Source organism: Canis lupus, chromosome 32, assembly GCF_048164855.1.
Source record: "Canis lupus baileyi chromosome 32, mCanLup2.hap1, whole genome shotgun sequence".
Taxonomy (NCBI): domain Eukaryota; kingdom Metazoa; phylum Chordata; class Mammalia; order Carnivora; family Canidae; genus Canis; species Canis lupus.
In genome coordinates this window covers 27,120,500-27,143,194 of record NC_132869.1, presented here as the reverse complement: position 1 = coordinate 27,143,194, position 22,695 = coordinate 27,120,500, and the positions used below count along the sequence as shown (strand labels likewise).

Here is a 22,695-nt window from a genome sequence, read left to right as displayed (position 1 = left end):
AAATTAAATAACTATAAAAATACTGTGCAATACAAAACATGCCACAAGATAGTCTAATAGCTAGAGAATCATAATTTGTTGACACCACTACAAAAAGAGAATAATAACAAGCACAGGTGATGTTTGCATATAATTCCTTGTAAGAAAGGAAAAGAAAGAAAAATTTATGAGAATCTGGCATCTTTTGATAATCCCATACATCTCATTATAAATGGATGCTTTTATTTATTATTTTTAAAAGATTTTATTTATTAATTCATGAGAGACACAGAGAGAGAGAGAGAGGCAGAGACACAGGCAGAGGGAGAAGCAGGCTCCATGCAGGGAGCCCGATGTGGGACTGGATCCTGGGACTTAAGGATCAGGCCCTGGGCCGAAGGCAGCGCTAAATCCCTGAGCTCCCTGGGCTGCCCTAAATGGATGCTTTTAATGATGGTTTTGTAACTACTAACTGTATTTTCGAGCTTATTAATATTGGAGCAAAACTAAATAATTCACTTGTCAAACTGACAAAGAAGCTTACATCTTGACTTATGTAAAGGGTAATAAATTTAAAAATATACAGAATAAAAAGTATAGGATTTCAATTAATTATTAGTAATGGTACTATTAATACTTATATTCCCTAATATAGCCTATTCAAACAGGATGCCAAATAGATAATGAGATACAAGTTTTTTTCTCCCTTATTTGCCATATGACTATCTGGAACTAGACAGTGGTGATGGTTGTACAGCAATGTACAATACTAAATGCCACTGAATCCTGTACTTTATTTAATTTCATTTTTTTCCAGCTTCATCAAGATATAACAATATATAACATTGTATAAGTTTAAGGTACATAATGTGTTGTTTTGATACACATATTGCAAAGTGATTATCACAGTGGGGTTATGTAACACCTCCATCACATCACATCACATCACATAATTATCATTTCATTTTTGTTGTGATAATATCTTAAGTTCACTCTCTTAGCAACTTTCAAGTATATAATACAATATTATTAACTATAGTCCTCATGTTGTTCATTAGAGTTCCAGAATTCACTCATCTTTTAACTGGAAGTTTGTCCCTTTTTTTTTTTTTTTTTTAAGATTTTATTTATTTATTTATTCTTGAGAGACACAGAGAGAAGCAGAGATATAGACAGAGGGAGGAGCAGCCTCCTCACAGGGAGCCCGATGTGGAACTTGATCCCTGAACCGGGATCACGCCCTGAGCCAAAGGCAGACGCTCAACCACTGAGCCACCCAGGTGTTCCTCTACTTCTTTCTCATGGAGCTCAAACTTACAACCCCTGAGATCAAAAGCTGCATGCTCTACCGACTGAATTAGCCAGGCACCCCAACTTTTAACTTTTTGAGGAACCCCCATACTGTCTTCCACAGTGGCTGCACCAATCTGCATTCCTACCAACAGTGCACAAGTAAGTGTTCCTTTTTCTCCACCTCCTCACTAACACTTGTTAATTTCCTATGTTTTTTATTTTAGCTATTCTGATATACAGTGATGTATCATTGAAGTTTTTATCTGTGTTTCTTTTATGATTAGTGATGATGAGCAACTTTTCATGTGTTTGTTGGCCATCTGTAGGTCTTCTTTGAAAAAATGTCTATTGAGGACCTCTGCCTATTTTTAAATTGGATAGTTTGTTTCTTTGCTGCTGAGTTGTAGAATTTTTTTTTTTTAAAGATTTTATTTATTTATTCATGATAGTCACACAGGGAGAGAGAGAGAGAGAGAGGCAGAGACACAGGCAGAGGGAGAAGCAGGCTCCATGCACCGGGAGCCCGACGTGGCATTCGATCCCGGGCCTCCAGGATCGCGCCCTGGGCCAAAGGCAGGCGCCAAACCGCTGCGCCACCCAGGGATCCCGTAGAATTTCTTTATATATTTTTGGATACTAACCAGGTATCAGAAACACGATTTACAAGTATCTTCTCTCATTGGGTAGGTTGCCTTTTCATTCTGCTGATTCTTTCCTTCTGCAGAATCTCTCTAGTTTGATGTAGTCCCAGTTATTTGGCTTTTATTGCTTGTGCTTTTGGTGTCATAATAATAATAAGAAGAAAATCATTGCCAAGACCAGTGTCAGGAGATTTTCCCCTGTTTTCTTCTAGAAGTTTTACAATTTTAGGTCCTAATCCGGGAATAAGAGTTTAAAGAACCAAAGTGAGTTACTGAGAAACCAAACATGAGCTTCAAAGAAGTTAGGGTGAAGATCAGAGAGTTCTCTCCAGAGCTGGGAAAAAGAGTGGCATAAAGTGGACACATTTTGGGCAGGAGATTTAGGGCCGTATGGCTTAAGCTGCGCGAATTTAGAATGGCCAAAGCCTGATCTGCAACAAATTTTTAAAGAATTCTGAAAACAAAAAACAAAAAACAAAAAACAAAAAAACCAAAAAACCAAAAACCAAAACCAAAACATAGGCTGTGTCTTTCCTTTCCGGGCTTGAAGGTCCTTACAAGTGTTGTGATCACTGGTGGCTGGCGCTTGTTGGGACCTTGCTTTCGTTTATTTGGTTGCTGTCGTGCACCACCACGGGCAGAAAGAGAAATAAAAATCTCCCTTCCTTATGAAGTGAAGAAGACGAGAGCGGCCTCGAAACATCCTTCGCTCTCCCGTTCGAGCCTTCGGATGGTCCTCAGCAGCCCTAAGAACTAGAGAGCCCGGGCAGCTCTGCGGAGACGCGCTCCCGCCTGGGGGCGGGGCCAAGGGAGACCCCGCCCCCCAGCCCAATCAATCCCAGCTCTCCGGCGGCGGACAGGAAGCGGCCGTGGGCCCGCGAGCCCGGGAACCGGCCCCCGCGCGCATGCGCGCGCCCCTGGGGCGCCTGGGGGAGGGGGAGGGGCGGGAGGAAGGGGTGCGGCCGGGCCTGCGGGTTGGATCCCGCGCGTCACGTGGCGAGGAAGGAGGCGGAGGTCCTGGGCTCGGGGGAGGGAGGTAGAGAAGAGGGAAGGAGCGAGGGAAGGAACGCGGGGAAGGGAGGAAGGAAACGAACGAGGGGGAGGGAGGTCCCTGTTTTGGAGGAGCTGGGAGCTCTGCCGGCCCCTGAAGTGGAGCGAGAGGGAGGTGCTTCGCCGTTTCTCCTGCCGGGGGAGGTCCCGGCTTCCCGTGGAGACTCCGGACCAAGCCCCTCCAGCGTCTCCCTCCGGATCGATGTGCTGCTGTTAACCCGTGAGGAGGCGGCGGCCGCGGAAGATGGTGTTGCTGAGAGTGTTAATCCTGCTCCTCTCCTGGGCGGCGGGGCTGGGAGGTGAGGCACGACCCCGGGCGCCGGGGACGCGGCGGCCACCACGGACCGCGCGGCGGTTGTGGCGGCGGCGGCGGCGGCGGCGGCGGCGGCCGGGGCGAGCGGAGCCCAGTCGCGCGGCGCGGCGCGGCGAGCGCGTCAGTCAGCCCGGCCGGCCGGCGGCGCCACTCGGGCGCGCGGCGCTCCCCGCTCCCTATTGTCCCCCGCGCCCCGACCGCGTTCCCTTCCCGGCGGGCCGAGGAGGCTCCGAGCTCGGCGAGGCCTTCCCCGCCCCCCGCTGCCCCGGCGACGGCGGAGCGGGCGGGCGGCGCGGAGCCCAGGCCGGGGGCTCCAGTCCCCCCAGCGCGCTCGCCGGGCGCCGGCGGGCTCTGCCTCCCCCCTGCCTCCCTGCCTGCCCCCTCCCTCTCTCCCTCCCTCCCCCGCCTCTGCCCGGTGGCGGATTCCGGAGTCCGCTCCGCCGCGGGGAACCGCCGCGCAGGCTCGTGGGAAGTTGCGATGTGCGCGGCCGGGCCGCTGTATTGTTCTTCCCCGGGCGCGGCGATCCGGACCCGACCCGGGTCTGCAGGGGGGCCGCCCGCCGAGGGGTGGCCGCGGTGCCCTGCCTGCCGGCCTGGGAGAAGTCGCTTCCGCCCTGCGGGGTGCCCTGCCTCTGCCCGGGCGGTCGGAGACCGCTCTCGGGAGGGCGTGTTTACGTGCCGTGGAAACGTCTCGTTGCCCAGGGGAATGGGTTTGCTGGGGCAGGAAGGTCCGCCGTCTCGGGATGCTCCCTGATGTGCTGGTGGGATTGGGTCTGTCGGAGTTGGGGCCAGCCCCTGGGTAGCCCAGCCGGACTTTGCTCACCCTCAGGTGGAGTAAGCGCAGCGCAGTGAGTGGGTTGTCAGACGTGGGCAACTTCCCCACTCCGCAGACTGGACTTCAGCTTACCGTAAGCTCCTAATGTCTTGGTCACTCGGGTTTTGCAGACGGCGTTTATTTCCCGTGTATCCTAGACCAGCTGCATTACTGTGTTGTCGTGTTGGTAGGGTGCGTTATTTTAGGTGAAGTTTTTGATCCGCCCCAAAGTAGACTTAGAAACTTCCAAGTATGTCGGAAAGCATCGAATTGAAGAAGTGACCCGAGGGCTTCCCGACGAGCCTAGTCTAATTTGACAGAGAACACCGTATATTTTATGTAGCGTGTTGCTCCCGTTCTGCTCTGTTACTTGGACTCAGGATTGCAAAGCCAAGCGTCTTCTTGTCCTGAGTTCCTAGTCCGAGAATGATGCTTTCTGTACCTACACTTTTGTTGTAGTTCGTGGGGTTCATTTGTTAGAATATACATAGGAGATGAAGAGCTTCTGGTAGATGTGTAGTTTGAAGAAGCATCGTGTGCTGGAGACCCTTTATAAGGGGCTTTTCATTTAACATTTGTATTTATGTTCAGAAGGCGGCTTCCAACAAATCATTTCTTCTGCCCGTTACCACTATTTGTGATTAGAGTCAGGTGTTAGACTCTTGATTTCTGTGAGGTGCTGCTACAAAGTGAGACAGACGAGTGAGGTACTGAGCAGTGGTGGTATATAACATGACCTTTGTTTTTAAAAAGTGAAACAATAATAGGAATTGGTGTAGCCTGAGGGTTGAGGAAGAAGTAAATTAACAGCCTGATTTTTGTGGGTTAAGACCCTTGGTACGCAAAAATCTAAATTCAGGACTCTGCAGTCATTTATAAAGTATCATTTTGCATTAAACATTAAAAGGCTACTTACTTTTTGATGTTTAAGCAGAACTTTTTAAAAAGGACACTCAGAAACTTTCATTTTGAAATTAGCATCACGATTGTAGGCTTTGGGTACATGGAGATACTTGTGATTTTATTGCAATATATACTATTTTAAAATATGAACCTGAGCTATTTAAATTTAGGGTCAAGTTTGTAAAAAGTTTATATGGCGATGATATGTAGAATAGAATATACTCGAACATAATTTGTTTTAGCATAGGAAAGAAATGAATATGTAGATGAGAAGTTGTAGTGGAAATATGGATTTAACCTTAAAGTATAGATCATTTTTATGTAGTTAAATGGTTTTAGTTGCTTCTCCATTCTGATTCATCAATCACTGTTTTGTGTTAATTTTTTCTTTTAATGTGATGAGTGGGAAGTTTGAAGAATGAAAGTGTTTAGAATCATAAAACTTAAACTTCCCTAATGCTGTTCATTTCTAGCACATGCCCCAGTCTGTTCTATTTGTAGGAAGATACATAAAATTTCCAGAGATGTCTATATATATATATATATATATATATATATATATATACATATATACATACACACAGACACACACACTCAAGTATATACATAAAATTATTATTTTAACCATGTTAGAAAATTTTTGGAACTATTTTAAGTAAATAGTTTACCAAGCCTAAACAATTTTTATGTATGTATATTACTTTTTAACATAGATATTTTGGAGAATTGTCTTTTCTCTTTTTAAAAATTAATTGGCCTGTTTTAGATATTTTAGCTCTAGTAGTATATTCGATCCAATAGTACCATGCATTCTTTAGAAATAAGTTTTCTGGAAGTTTGGCCAAAAGTATTAAAAATATCAAAGCTTAAGCTTAAACAATTTCTCTCACTGCTATCAAATAAGGGTCTATGAAGTTAACAAGAGAGACAGGTGGTTTTGTTTTTGTTTTTGTTTTTGGTCTCTCTTAAAGGGTTCTTCTGACTGTTCATCTTTTTATTTATTTATTTATTTATTTTTTTTGTGTGTGTTCATCTTTTTAATTTGAATTTGATAATCTAGTTAGCTGTTTTATTTTAAGGCCCATTCAAGCCATCTCCTACATTAACGGTATCTTTTCTATATACACAGGACCTCTCTGAGTAGGTGGAGGGAAACAGGCATAGCAGGCACCTCTGATGTCTCATATTCTTTTTATAACTTGTTAAGATGTTCAAGAGTGGTTATTCATTATCTGATTTCTTAAATTTTCCAAAGGATTTGCAGGGTTGAGGGGAGAGTAAGGGACATTTCTGTGTCTGCTGTGTATCTGATTCTGTGTTACAAGTGGTGGTATTTTACAGTTGAAGAAATAGACTTGAAGAAATTTATTTAGCATCATCCACCTGCTAAATGGTGAATTAGACATTTAAACCCAAGCCAGCTTGACCTTGAGGCCTGAACTTGTTACCCATTACCCCTCATAACCTTTTTGAAAGCAGTTCTCACCACTAGCTTAAAGGTGACCATTGGGCAGAACCACCGTAGAGATGTGTTTTGTTTGATTCGCAGTGTCTTTAGGTTTCAACTATTTATCAACATCAAAAACTTGGGAAGTTCCTTAATGAAATTCATGGGTTTCTAGATTTTTTTTTTTTGTAAGAATTGGAAACCTAGGCTCTTCTGGGCTGCATTCCCATTGTCTGTAGCAGAGTGGTAAAGCAGTAGCTGTCCTCTTTAGACTGGGCATATGCTTACCAGTCAGTGCAGTTACTATCATTCCTATTGGTAGTACACTTAGCCTACTTCACTCACTTTAATTACCTGTGTGGATCCTCTTAGTATGTTATTTGCATCTCTGCCTCAGCTTCATCTTGCATAGATGAATCCAATCTTTAAAAATTTTTTTTGACTTATCTCTTATCCAATTTTTAATGTATTTTTTAATTCTTCATTTTTACAATAGTCTTAAAACTTTGTCAACAAAAGCTGTGGCATACGTAATACTTTTTATCTAGCATAAGATTATTAGATATTTTTTAAAACTCTGTTCTCATAACAGTTTGAAGGCCTTAAAGAATGATGGTTATACTTTTTCTTTATCACTTTATCTCAGTGAGCAAATAAGAAACCATTCCTTTTTCTACTTGGGTGAAATTCATAGGAAGAAAAATGAGGGTCATGTAAGTAAAAATGTAGGCCTTTTTTCAAGAATAGGTAGTAAACATAAACTCTGCCTTTGAAATTCATAAAATGGAATAATACATTCAACAATAAGCTACATTTTTCGACATTGTTGGGAAATGACAACGACAGGTTCAGATATGAGAAGATTCCCAGATAAGCCTCTGGGACCAGAGTTGTAAAATTTTGGCAGTTTTTGATGGAAGTTTTTCTAAGATGTATTACATACACATTTACTGTGTCCTTAAAATGGGCTGGCTTCAATCTTTTCATAAAGGATTGAGGTTTAGTATAAAGAACAGCTGTTATTATTCCAGGCTCTATTGTGTTTCCTGTTTTTTTTTTTTAATTTTCCCAGAAACAAATGAAATGGGTGTTCTAAATTTACTCTAGGTGATTGTACTTCCAACTTTTTGGTTGAATTTCCTGGCTTTTTTGCAAACCTTGAGGATATCACCTCCTAATTATTTGTTTCTAACACAATTTCTGTGGGGAAACTAATCATACTTGATACACTTGCAAGCAAAGTGGAATAAATAAGTTCTGCATCTTTTGTGGAATAAAGTATATAAACTTTATTTTTAAAAAATTTTAAGAAGATTTTATTTATTCATGAGAGAGAGAGAAAGAGGCAGAGACATAGGCAGAGGGAGAAGCAGCCCCTCACGGGGAGTGTGATGTGGGACTTGATCCCCAGACTCTGAGACCATGCCCTGAGCCTAAAGCAGACGCTCAACTACTGAGCCACTCAAGCTTCCCGTATATAAACTTATATATATATAAATATATATATATACTTTATGTATATACACATATCTTAAAATTTATTTTTTGTAGTGATGCGTTCACTTTTTAAAAAATATTTTATTCATTTATTTGAGAGAGAATGCAAGCACACACAAGCTGGGGGAGTGGCAGAGGGACAAGCAGGCTTCTTGCTGAGCGGGGAACCCAAAGAGGGGCTCAATCCCAGAACCCTAGATCATGCCTGGATCCCAAGATCAAGACTCCAGCTGAACGCAGATGCTTAACTGACTTAGCCACCCAGAGGCCCCTAAAAATTTATTTTTAATATATATGTTTTGGCTTGTGAAGGTTGCCCTGTTCTGAACAATTAGGATGATGATGTACTAATGAATTTTTGTAGTTAAAATGAGGCAAGGTGGAATGGAGAGAAAAAAAAAACCTGGTGAATAACCAGGAAGACACAGCAAATCACATTTATTTGGTTGCAGGTAGATCATTTTCTAGATCTGAATCATGAGTACTGTGGGTCCAAACTAATATATACTAGATTATTGATATTAAACATACCATAAAATGTACAATTGTAAAATCTTCTGCAGGAATGCAAATTGTAAGTTAAGTAAAATATTCTCTACATTTGAAAGAGCAATTAGATGAAAGGTGGCTGACAGGCTTCCGATACTGTGTTTTATTTTTTTATTTTTTATTTATGATAGGCACACAGTGAGAGAGAGAGAGGCAGAGACATAGGCAGAGGGAGAAGCAGGCTCCACGCACTGGGAGCCCGACATGGGATTCGATCCCGGGTCCCCAGGATCGCGCCCTGGGCCAAAGGCAGGCGCCAAACCACTGCGCCACCCAGGGATCCCTGATACTGTGTTTTAATGTTAGTTTGTAGTAAGGTTAACTGTTGTGTGTTACAGGTTTGGTGACTTTGTGTTTTGCATAAAATTTGTCTGTCTTTGAATTGTATCACATTCTAATGGTTAGAAAACTTTTGCCAAAGTTGAAGGTATTTTTTGGGATAGTCTAGCTTAAAATATATATGTAGAGTAACAAAAATGGAATTTGTGTGAAGTTAGGGGGCAGAGCAAGTAGTCATTGGATATAGCTGCTAACTCAAGTTTCCATGAGAGGCTTGAGTGGCCACTAATTGGGGGAGACAAATTGTAGATGCAAAAGACTGTGGATAGAAAGAACATGGTGGTTTCAAATCTGAGCCCCAAGTCACAGGGCGGATGCTCCAAATTCTAGGAGTTGATTTGCATTTGGTCTATTTGCTCATGGGCAACTCTATGTGACATGCTTGGGTAAGGAGCCCCAGGTTTCTTTTTTTGTTTCATTTTGGAGGAATTGACTTATTTAACAATTGTTAGTGATCCTTCCAAGCAAATCTAAAATGTCTCTTTTTTTTGTGAATAAAAATCCAGTAGTAGTATTTCTAACTCATTTAACTGTCAATCTTTACACTAGGAAAAGAGAGCAATATTAATAATAAATGGGAAAACTGTAATAATCCTACCTGTTCAGTTCCTAGGAGGGCAATAACATTGCTACTCAGCAGTGTGAAGCCTTTGCCTTGGTATTGGTGGGGGCAGTCCTGTCTCAATAGGTTGTAGGAAACAGCAATGCCGGGAATAGTTCTTAGAGAACGTAGACTCCCTTTGATACTGGGTGAATTCATTCTGAAGCTATTACAGTTTCAAGTAAACAGTGTGAGAATGTGTACAGCGAGAACATTGCTGTTTAGTCACCAGTTTATTGTATGTCTGTGGTTAGTAGGAGTCATGAAGCTACAGTCTTGAGTGAGAACTAAAAAACACTGAGTTTGTCAGCATAGACAGAAATGCCAAGTTATAAAAATATAGTTCCAATTATGTATTGTAGTTGCAGTTGAAATGAGGATTTATTTCCCCAGTTGGGGAAAGCTTTTTGAGAAAAAAAAATGGCATAATCTAGTAAGGTGCTTGTAGGTTTACCTGCCCGGAGTGGAGAGTCCATGGCAGAAAATAGGGAGAAGTGCTAAATGGGCCATGACACCGGAAACTCCAATTACTCATATACTAGGCCATGATAACTGTAAGGTAGAGTATTATGGAATGTTGGTTGGAGTCGTTGAGGAGTTGGGATATGATACAGTAAGGAATAAATTAGTTGCTTGATGAATTGTGTGTTTGAGTCCTGTATTAGGGTAGTGATTGTAGAACTAAATAAGGATAGAAAAAAAATCCCATGAAAGAAAAACTGATAAAACTTGGCAGAAGTTTAATATGAAACGAACAAAATTTATTGAAGCCTCACTCTGTTGAATTTAGATCTTAGAGGCTGTTGCATCGGAGACAGTGTGGCTTTATAAAGCTTAGAGGACCTAGTCTTCGAAGTTGAAAGTAAGACATTTTAAGATTTTGAATCTAGATAGGTTCTAGTTTGGGCTGTGTGTCAGAATCTGGGATTTTGGGCAGCCCGGGTGGCTCAGTGGTTGAGCGTCTGCCTTTGGTCCAGGGCCTGATCCTGGAGACCCGGGATCGAGTCCCACGTCAGGCTCCCAGCATGGAGCCTGCTTCTCCCTCTGCCTGTGTCTCTGCCTCTCTCTCTCTCTCTCTGTGTCTCTCATGAATAAATAAATAAAATCTTAAAAAAAAAAAAAAGAATCTGGGATTTTATCTGACTTGCAATCCAATATTTTTTGTTGGGGATTGGTTAAAACTTTGCATAGTGTTTCAAAAATATTTGGCTGGGCGGCCTGGGTGGCTCAGCGGTTTAGCGCCGGCTTCAGCCCAGGGCCGGATCCTGGAGACCCCGGATTGAGTCCCACATCGGGCTCCCTGCGTGGAGCCTGCTTCTCCCTCTGCCTGTGTCTCTGCCTCTCTCTCTGTGTGTGTCTCTCATGAATAAATAAATAAAATCTTAAAAAAAAATAAAAAATAACTGTTCTCTTCTACATCACACTCTTTAAAAAAAAAATTGGCTCATCATTTGGGAAGCACTGCTCTGGAGTTGTGAGGTAGAAGTTGGGTGAATTTGGAGTGGAAGAGAGAGGTTAGTTTTTTTTAAAGTAGGCTCTGCCCCAGTGAGGAGCACAGTGCGAGGCTTGAATTCATGACCCTGAGATCAAGACGTGAGCTGAAATCAAGAGTCAGATGCTTAACCTATTGAGCCACCCAGGCGCTTGAGAATGAAAGATACATTAACAAGTATTTTTTTGCAGGTGTATATTTACTATCAAGTTGGAATTAGGCTCTTTGGTTCGAGAATATGCTTGATACTTTTGATTTTATGTGAATTTTGAACTTATTTTATTTTTAAAAAGATTTTATTTATTCATGAGAGAGAGAGAGACAGGCAGGCAGACAGACACAGGCAGAGGGAGAAGCAGGCTCCATGCAGGGAGCCCAATGTGGGACTGGATCCCGGGTTTCCAGGATCACGCCCTGGGCTGAAGGCGACGCTAAACCGCTGAGCCACCCGGGCTGCCCTGAACTTATTTTAGAGACAAATTTGGGAAAAGAATGTGGTCTTTCATTTGAGGCAAATGTACATATATGATTTTTGGAGCAGAATTTTCTATTTGTCTTTGCTTTCATTGATACCAAGGGATACACATACACATATTTGAACTTTGGATTTAGTTTTCATAAGAATACAAGTAGAATCCTATACTTACCAATTGAGCGGGATATATACTTGCTATCTCTTTTCCTGAGAATTAATTGGGATAAGTTTGTAAAAAAGCTGAAGAGACTGTAAAATGTTATACAAATATTATAAAAATTATGTTGTTTCCAGGCCTACTTTTATTTGGAATCTATTAGTTTCAAAATATAGATGGATAAAATGTATTTCTAGAGGTTGAAATGCTAGAAAGTTGATACTGAGCATTAGAAAATAGAATTTAAGAAAATCCACAGTTCTTTGGCACAATTTTATCACTTCTTAATATTAATTATTCAGTCTTCTAAAATGCTTATTATGAATTTGCATTGTAGTATTTATGCAGTTTTGTATCCTTCAAAAAATTATGTATAGTTAAAACATATCTACAGAGCAGACACTGAAATATTTATAAGTAGAGACAGTTTTGGTTGTCATACCTGGAGGGATGCTACTGGCATCTAGTGGGTAGAGGCCAGAGATGCTGCTAAACATCTAACAGTGTACAAGATAGCCCCCCACAACAAAGAGTTCTCTGGCCAAAATGTTAGTAGTGCCAAGGATGAGAAAGCCTGCTATAGAGGAAATTTGAGTCTTTTTACTTTTTTTTTTTTTAATTTCTGATAGCATGCTGTCTTAATTGGTTACTCAAGTTTCATAAACTTACGTATTTCTATCTTGTTCAAACCTTTTTTTTCTCCTAGTGTTCTATGTGCTGCAGCTCTGAAAAATTGACTTTATCATTTATCTTCCAGCATTTTCCATTCTTCATCTTCCAGTTTGTGGTTGGAAAGTAAATCTGATTCTGTTAATTTATAATAGCGATTGAATAACTGATAACTCATGAGGATTATTTAAAAACCAAATCAAATCAGTTGCTTGTTAACCCAGAAAAGCCATAGATTAATAGGATTTTAGTTTCTGTGGGGTAGCTTTAAAGGACTCAGCCAGCAGCTTCTGCAAATCTATCTTCAGAATTAGTTCTACTCAGTTTCAACCTTTCACAAAACATTTTCTTCAAAATTTTAACTCGTAAGTTCTCAGAAACTTTCACCTCTTTTTTGTACTCTTCCCCCTTCCTCTTATTATTATCATCATTAACCCCTTTGGCAGAATTGCTTTATTTGCACATCCAAATTTCCTGGAGGAGGTAGAGGTAGATCCTTTGGGATGTCATATGGGAGAAGGGTGAAGTAATGAGAGTGGGCTTAGGATGAAATGCAGGTGTGGGGTAGATGAAATGCAGGTGTGGGGTAGATAATACACCAACAGGGGAGTTGTGGCTGAACCCATTTTGTGTGTGTGTGTGTTTTTTATTTAGGTAGGTTCAAAGTCACAGTCCCTTACATGGGTTACTGTCTGTACTTGTATCTGCACTTATTTGAATGGTATAAAGACATTTCAAATGAACATGGAAATCTAAATTATGTACATGTTTCATTTTGGGATTTGTAAGTTGTATTTCATACGTTAGTGGTGGAAATTTAATACATCCAGTATATTATAATCATTGGTGTTTTGTGCCCTTTGTGATTGATTTAGTTTATAATTTAAAAAAGAGCTACTAATTTTAACTTCTGAGCCAGCTAGTTTTTATTATTTTTAATTTTTAGAAACCAGCTCGTGTCATAAATGGGTGTGTTGAAATATGCTTATAATTAGGACACACCCTACTATCTTAAACTTTCATTGGAACTGTTAGGTATAGATATTTGCTTGTAGAAAATGATCTGACTCATTTCTGGTGAAGAAATTGATACTGTGGCTTAAATTTGAAGTCACCGTATAGAAGTAACTTTTTTCTAAGAGTGTAGTAAATGTACTTAAATATATTGCTGAAATATAGGACATGATAGTTCCTGGAAGTCAACCTTTGTCATACAAGAGAACAATTTTGTTAGTGGTATTTAGTGCTTCCAGATCAGAGTGAATATATATCAAATATAAGAAGCATTGGTCAACACAGTATGATGTCTAAGACAGAGTTGATGACTCAAGTTTCTCAGGAAGGAAATACACTTTTATGTTGGGGAAAAATGCTCTTGGTACTTAATTTTAGAATTATACAAGTGAAAAGTCTGTTGAAAACAACTTGATTACAAGTAATTTTTCTGAGGAATGGAAATGTGCCAGCCTTAGCTTCTTCTTACACATCTTCTCATTTATTGTAATTGAGTTTTTCTGTAAATAGGAAGATCTGTAATGTCAAAACATGTTTGCAGATTTTTTTACCCCATTTTAAAAATTGTAGAATAAAATTTCTTTGATACAGATAGAAAAAAAGTTTATGTAGTATTGCTATCCCACACAAAGATGATGATGTTGACCCATCATCAGCAAGATATATTCTGATTATTTTTTCATCTTGATGTTAATGAAATTTTCATTCTACGTATTTTGCCCTATTCTTATATTTAATTTAGATTAGGGGCAGCCCGGGTGGCTCACCGGTTTAGCGCCACCTTCAGTCCAGGGCCTCATCCTGGAGACCCGGGATCGAGTCCCCCGTCGGGCTCCCTGCATGGAGCCTGCTTCTCCCTCTGCCTGTGTCTCTGCCTTTCTTTCTTTCTCTCTCTCTCTCTCTCTCTCTCTCTCTGTCTCTCATGAATAAATAAATAAAATCCTAAAAAAAAAAAAAAGATTGGAACAGAATATTGTAGGTTTTGGATTCAAAAGTTGGGAATGAAGCTTTTATTTGCAACATTCCTGGAAAGTAAGATGCTACCAACCCATGAACTATGGAAAATATTCATAATGTCTAGCATTAATGGAATACTTATTAAATGCCAGGCACTGTTCTTAGGGTATTTTGTGTCTTAACCTAATCTTTACAACATCCCTGTAAGATAGGTTCTATTATTTTCATTTCACAAACATGGGAGCAGGATCAGGGAGGGTAATTTCTTCAATTGTCAGAGAAATCAAAAAGCAATTAATTGAGGAAAACTAGGATTTGAATATGGTCGGTCAGTCTGACTCCAGAATTCATGCTTTTTTTTTTTTAATAAAGATTTTATTTATTTATTCATGAGACACACACACACACACACACACACACACACACACAGAGGGAGAGAGACACAGGCCGAGGGAGAAGCAGGCTCCATGCAGGGAGCCTGGCGTGGGATTCGATCCCAGGACTCCAGGATCAAGCCCTGGGCTGAAGGTGGCGCTAAACCACTGAGCCACCCGAGCTGCCCCAAATTCATGCTCTTAAACACTATACTACCTCTAAGAAACATATCTCATGCTTTAAAAGACATTGGATGGTGAAGTTGTTAGATTCTGCCTTAGTACTAAGATTGAATCATTTTGGAATCAATTTAGACTCTTTGTACTTATAATATTTGAGCCATTTGGCTTTTGGTCAGTCAAGTTCTTTACAAGGTTTTTGTTTTTTGTTTTTGTTTTCTTTCCATTAGAAAATGTTTATACAATTAAGGAGAGGAAAGCACCTTATAAATAAATATATATTTATTCGTAATACCATATCAATTGTGTTATAAATTTGTGTGTGTTCATTTTTAAAAGCTTGAGGATACATGTTAAATCATTGAATGGTGAGATATAATTTATATATTTCTAAAGTAATCAGAAAAGAAAACTTTTTTTAAAGCAAGTTATCTTTAATAAAAATTGATATCCAGAGTCACCAGACTGAAAAAAGTTACAAGAAATAAAAATACTGTTATTCTCAAACTGTAAAAAGGAAGATACTTTCTAAACTCTTCTGTGGCAAGGAGACCAAGTTATGTTTTTTCCTACTTCTTAGGACTTCCTGGCCATTTTTCTACTACTCTTGCAAACTAGGTGATTTTCTGGTATTGCTTCACTTTTTCCCCAGTTTTTTCAAATAAATTTGAAAATTAATTGTTTTCTTTATTAGAGCCAGTCTAGTTATCCTTCACCAATTTTACACATAGCCATTTATACTCAATATATACTATGTTTTTTCTGAACTTTGTATCTTAAAAGCTTCTATACTTTTTGAGAGGTTGGAAGTATATATAGTCCAATTAACATTTGTCTACCTTTGACCTAAATTTATTAATGGTTGTCTTTTGCCATGCTTGCTTTATCACTCATTTGTAAAAATATATGTAAAAAATATGTATTTATTTATATATTTTTTCCTTGGAACCATTCAAAAGTAAGTTGTACCACTAAATACATTACTAAATAAGATTACTTTCTCTTTTTAAGTGTGGGGATGTTCAAATTTCCAGTGAAGCTTAAAAGTACTAGGCACCACGTGAACTTATTACATGCTTTCTGAAGGCCAGATTTCTGTCAACTTCAACTAAGGACCAGAAGGCAAAACGTTGGTATGCTTTTACGTATGGGTAAAATAAAGTAACCGTAGAGAAATGAGGAGACATTGACAGAATACTGCAGGCTGGAGCTGTTTTATGTAGGAACAATGGCCCAATAACATAATAGCCTAAGGTTATCACATCGTTATGACGATGTTAAAGGTGCTGTTAAAGTTGAGGAAAAAATTTATGATGGCTCAAATGGAAAGATATTTGGACATAGATAAACTTCAGTTATCTAGAAATTTTCCTCAATGGAAGCTGTTATTTTCCACTGATGTCAGATTACTAACATCTTACTTGTACTTCAGGTTAAATGTATTTTATTTTCATCATTGAGGGGTAACAGATTTGTTTCTCCACTGCTAAGGACTTTACATGAGAACCTCGTTAGTGAGTATTCTGTTCTTTATTAGAAGGAATAAAAGGATGTAACAGCCTTGGAGTCCTTCTTGGGTAACCTTCTCTTTCATTTGCCTTGCATGGATATTATATCAGAGTGATAAGAAAAGTTCCAGGTCTGTTTTCAGAGGCAACATAGAACATTAGTTCTTTTTCATTATTACTTTGTTTTTTACTCATAGAATTGATGGCTGTGTTTCCTTTTGTACAAATCTAGTTCATGAAAATAAAGGACTTAGAGGAAGAAAATAGTCTTCACAAATCACATGCTAACTTGAATTTTAACAGACCTTTGGAAGAAGTAGTTTCTGTTCCTGGATTTACTTATTAGTTGCTTTAAATAACCCCTAATATAGTGATGACCCCCATATTTATTTGTATTTCTAGCCCAGACCTCTCCCTTGAATTCCAGCTTCCTGTATCCCAACTATATATATTGGGTTAAATAGCTAGTGGGGATCTCAACATGTCCAAAACCAAACGCCTGATTCCCCTCACACCATACCTTTTCTCCTGTGGTCTTTGCCATCTCATTAATGGGAGCTCCAGTCTTCAGTTGCTCATGCCAAAAACTTTATTCTTTATTCTTTCTCGTACCCTTTGCATGCAGTTCTTGTCAGCTCCTTCTGCAAAGTATGTGTGGATTTTGAATACTTCTCACTAGTTCTACCGCTACTACCCTGATTGATACAAGCCAGCATCCATCTCAATTTAATTACTGTAAACTCTGCTAACTGTTCTTTCTCCCTGTTCTCTTGTTCTCCTAGTCTTTTTTTCAACATAGCAGTCAATGTGATCCGGTTCAAAAGGTACTCCTTTTGTCAAAACCATTCACTGGCAAATTGTATACTTTAAGATGTTTCAAACGGTGAGTTTTATGTTATGTGAATTGCACTTCAAAAAAAAAAAAAAAAAAAACAGTGGCAAAATAAGAAAATTTAAAAAACCCCATTCAGTGGCTTACTATTTTAAGTAAAAGCCAGAGTTCTTCTAAGTGGCTTGTGAGGCCCTATATGATGTATATTGTATGCTTATCTCCTCTGCTGTACCTCTATAGTTCCCCCCTTTGTTTCTGCTCCAGCTACACGGACCTCTAAAAAAATGGCAAGTTTGTTCTTATCTCAGGGACTTTGCCCTCCTTGGTCCTTTTACATGCAACACTTCCCTTCTAGATTGCTGTAGTATCTACTCTTTTTCATTTTTAAATTAAAACTACTTTAAAAATAGTGGTGAAATACACATAACAAAATTTATCATCATGACCACTTTGTGCAATTCAGTAGTGGTAAGTGTAGTTTCAATTTCCATAGTTTCAGTTTACCCAGGGTCCACCCCCGTTTAGAAGTAGATGATTCTCCTGACTTAGCGTCAGAAGGTCAGTATTAGACTAACTCTCTGTCACAATGCCTATGTCATTCACCTCACTTTATCTCATCACATAGGCATTTTATCATCTCATATCAGCACAAGAAGGAAGTGTGATTACTATACAGTAAGGTATTTGAGAGAGAGATACCACATTCACATAACTTTTATTACAATGTTCTCATTGTCCTATTTTACTGTTAGTTATTGTTAATCTCTTATAATGCCTAATTTATAAGTTGAACTTTATCATAGATATGTATGTATAGGAAAAACCATCTGTCCAGGATTGGTGCTATTGTTTCAGACACCTACTGGGGGTCTTGGAATGTATCCATTTCAAATATGGGAAGAGAAGGACTACTGTACACTTACGTTATTGTACTTAGCTTTCTTTTAAGTCTTTGCTCAGATGTTAGTGAGGTCTTCCAATTACTTCATGTAAAAAGACCAACCCTTTCCTTGGCATTCTATTTGCTAACCTGATGATAACACTCTTAGAGCCATCTAAAATTATTTACTTATTTTATTGTCCATCATCCTTCTCTAAAGTAAAGCTTCATGAGGTCAGTAACTGTTTTGTCCACTGCTGTATTCCCAGCACCTGAAACACTGTCTAGGATATTAGTAAGCGCCCATTATATACGTGTCAAGTGAATAGGTAAATGAATATTGAACTAAATGGGTTTATTTTTTAAGAATTATGTAAGAATCATGGGGGTCCCTGGGTGGCTCAGTGGTTCAGTGCCTGCCTTTGGCCCAGGGCGTGATCCTGGAGTCCTGGGATTGGGTCCCCTGTCGGGCTCCCAGGATGGAGCCTGCTTCTCCCTCTGCCTGTGTCTCTGCCCCCCCCCCCCCCCGTTCCCCCGTCTATCATGAATAAATAAATTAAAAAAAAAACTTTAAAAAAATAGAGAATTATGTAAGAATCCTAAGTTTCTAAGTACATCTAGAAAAAAGCTTTGAAAGTTTCTAATTAGTCTTTTTACCTAAATTGACTTTAAAGAAGAATGAAAAAAGAATAAAGAGGAATGAAACTACCATTTTTGTTAGTGTATTGGTTTTGCTTACTGAGTATTTTTTAACGTTCTGTTAATTAAAAAACTAGGTTGAATGAGTTAGAATTTTTTCTGTAAAAACCAACTAGTATGTATTCCTGTTTTTTAAAATGTTATTTTTTAAAAAGATTTTAAGATTATTTTTAAGTAATCTTTACACCTAGCGTGGGACTCAGACTCACAACCCTGAGATCAAGAGTCACTTGCTCCACAGACTGAGCCAGCTAGGTGCCCCTGAAAAGTGTTATTTTTAAATCATTGATCAGTTGTCATTCCCTGCTCCAGATTAGACTCCAAGGGGAAATGTAGAGTGTCTTCATGCTTATCTAATTATACTTAATAAAACTTATAAACTTTATTGTTAACTTATTAACTTTATGTTAAGAAGAAACTTTTAAGATTTATTTATTTATTTTTTTTTTTGAGAAAGAGAGTGCACATGTGCATGAATAGGTGGAGAAGCAGAGGAAGAAAATCTTCAAGCATACTCTCTGCTTTGTGTGGAATCCCACTCCAGGGCCTGATCCCGTGACCCCTGAGATCATGACCTGAGCCAAAACCAAGAGTCAAAAGGCAGCCTAACCAACTGAGCCACCCAGGCAGTCACCCCAAGATGAAACTTTTAAAAACCCATTTTCATTTTGGAATAAATTTAGATTCATAGAATGTTAGAGCTAGGGAAGTTTTGTAGTCTTAGGTGGATCACTTAACCTCTCTGTGCCTCATTTTAAGATTAATTATACTTGTTCTGTACAGTTGTTATAACAGTTAAATTAGATAATTTAGCCATAATTTACTGAATTTTTACTTACTATATACTGTACACTATTCTAAGCCTTATATATATATATATTTTAAAGATTTTATTTGGGATGCCTGGTTGTGTCAGCGGTTGAGCATCTGCCTTTGGCCCAGGGCGTGATCCTGGAGTCCTGGGATCGAGTCCCACGTCGGGTTCCCTGCACGGAGCCTGCTTCTCCCTCTGCCTGTGTCTCTGCCTCTCTCTCTCTCTCTCTCTCTCTCTCTCTGTGCCTCTCTTGAATAAATAAATAAAATCTTTAAGATTTTATTTATCTTAGACATAGGCAGAGACATAGGCAGAGGGAGAAGCAGGCTATCTGCAGGGAGCCTGACGTGGGACTCGATCCCAGGACTCCGGGATCACGCCCTGGGCAGAGGCAGATGCTCAACCACTGAGGCACCCAGGCTTCTCTATGTAGTTGTTTTAATCCATGTAAAAACATTTTAGGTTCAGAGACTGCTATTTCACCTGATTTACAGATGGGGAAGAAACTGTGGCACAGAGATTAAGTAGCTTTTCCAAGATCCCTAAATTAAGTAAGTGGTAAAGCTGGGATTCTAACTCATGAAGTTTAGTTCTACTTATAAATAAAGAAACTGCTTGCTAAACTGTTAGAACATAAAGTTAGATATGTTGACCTGCCATGGTTATTGAAAACTTAGTTGCAACGGGACTATGAGAGTTATAATTGTCCAGAAAGTCATGCAAAATGGTGATAAAAACTGCATATGTAATTACAGAGACATGCAACTAAAATGCAGTTGTAGCATCAGTAGAAGATTTTGAAAAAAATTACCTGCTGAATAAACCTGTAATAATTTTATTTTAACAAATTGCATTTTGCAAATGCTGGGCCTGGTAGAAATTCTGGTACTTCTTCTTGGTAAGTATCATTAGACCACATATTTTCTGATGATTGATTTGTACTGCTTTTATCAGCAAGATATAGACTCCTTTCTTCATAAATATGAATGAAAATAGAAATTTCCATGAAACATTGAGTGGATTCATTAATTTTTAAAAAAAAATTTTAACATATAGTGCAGTATCGGTTTCTGGTAGACTTAAGTGATTCATCATTTACTTGTAACGCAGAGTGCTCATCAGAACATGTGTGCTCCTTAATACCCATCACCCATTTAGCCCATCCCCCACTCACATCTCTCCTTCATCCCTCAGTTCTTTATAGTTAGGAATCACTTTTTGTTTGTTTCCCTCTCTCCTTTCCCCTCCCCACTTTCTATATGTTCATCTCTTTTCTTTCTTAAATTTCACATATGAATGATATCATATGGTATTTGTCTTTCTCTGACTTACTTCATTTAGCATAAAACACTAGCTCTGTCCATGTCATTGCAAATGGCAACATTTAATTCTTTTTGATGGCCGAATAATATTCCATTGTATATACACATCTTTATTCATCAGTTGATGGACATGGGTTCTCTCTATAGTTTGACTGTTGTTAATAATGTTGCTATAAACATAAGAGTGATACATCCCTTTGGGATTCATTCATTCTTAAATATTTATTGAGTACCCATTTTCTGTGTCACTGTTCTACGCACTGAGGATACATCACTGAACAAAATAAAGTCCTTATTTTCATGGAATTTATATTCTTTTGGTGGAGGGATATATGTCAACAGGAAATAATAAGAAGAAAGCAGAATTTTATTATTTTTTAAAGTTTTATTTATTTAAATAATCTCTATGCCCAGCATGGGACTTGAACTCACAACTCCAAGATCAAGAGTTGCATGTTCTTTTGACGAACCAGCCAGGCACCCCTAAAGCAGGATATTAGAATGAGAATGACTGGGACATATGCTTTTAGATAGGGTGTGACCAAAGAAAGCTTCTGAAGAAGTTGAGTAGATACCTGAATAAAGTGTGGTGTTCAGTCCTGCTTTGGGAGATCCTGTAGTCAGAGGGACAATAAGGAGACTAATGTGGTACATAGAATAAGGGGAGAGTGGTGAGATAGTTACGGGAGTCGAGTAGGGAAATGCAGTCCTTTATAAGGCTCATGTTCAGCCTTGTAAGTCATGGTTAGGACTCTGAGCAGTTGGGAAACATTTGGAAGTATTTGAGCAGAGGACAGACATAGCATGACTTTACTTGAACCATCACTCTGTCTCCTGTGTGAAAAATAGACTGCATAGTAGGGGCAAGAGTGGAAGCAAAGAGGCCAGTTATTTGTCATAGTTTTTGGTTGTCTAGAACCTTTTGAACCTTGCTATGTTTGGCATTGATTTTTAGTCTTAGGCATTCCATCTTCCTAATTCAGATTCCCAGTCTCTTCATCTGCAGCTAGGACACAGGCATGTAAACTAGTCTTCTGAACTAGGCTCCTAATCAGAAGCCTAATTGGAAACCTGGGTTCTGAACGGAGCAGACATGTTTGCTTGCTGAAGTTTTGTCAATAGGGTGCATCTCTCAGACAGTTTTTTTTTTTTTTTTAGAGTTTATTGTTTTAAGTAATCTCTACCCTCAACATGGAGCTTGAACTTCAAACCCTGAGATCAAGAGTTGCACGCTGTACCGATTGAGCCAGCCAGGCGCCCCAACATTTTAACAGATTTCCCCTTAGTTTTCTCTGGTAGAAAAGTGACATTGGAGAGGCAGAGCAATGTTGGTGTTTTTCACGTGATGTTTTTGGGCTAACTGTGGTATACATTGCTGGCTTTTGGGGATACCTGCATAGTCTTGAAGAAGATAAAAGTAGAGAGGCTTTCTGCATTAATGTCAAGTAATAGATATTACTTCAAGTAAGAGGTTATTGTATGGGAAGTATGGGAATTGAATAGGATCATAATGGAGAATACTTTAGTATTTATGGAAAAATTTATAGGTTCTAGGTCGTTTCTTATGTAGGATTTACATGTTGATTTGCAAAGAACACAAAATCTTGGATTCCTCTTTATGTCTGGTGTTATTTTGCCTGATTCATAATTTCTCTTGGTTCAAGCTTGATATTACAGAAGCAATGATATAGTTAGTACTAGGGCATATATATTTATGTACTGATGTAATGTGGGACAGTCCAGCAAGTAACACGGATCAGGAATAGAGTACAGTTGACTCTTCAACAGTGTGAGTTAGGATGGCACAAGTTTACTTATGTGCAGATTTTATTTGATAAATGCAATACGATACTGTAGATGTATTTTTTCTTCCTTATGATTTTCTTAGTAACATTT

General features: G+C 39.1%; 1 protein-coding gene across 1 annotated transcript in view; it reads left to right on the top strand.

Moving 5' to 3' along the window:
• The first annotated feature begins 2,939 nt into the window (after positions 1-2,939).
• The window catches only part of ADAM10 (ADAM metallopeptidase domain 10), a 126,594-nt gene continuing 106,838 nt past the window's right edge, over positions 2,940-22,695 (top strand). The window contains exon 1 of the mRNA XM_072808864.1: positions 2,940-3,262. Within this exon, the coding sequence (XP_072664965.1) occupies positions 3,208-3,262 (55 nt within the window). The 5' untranslated portion in view covers positions 2,940-3,207. The remainder of the gene's footprint in view (positions 3,263-22,695) is intronic.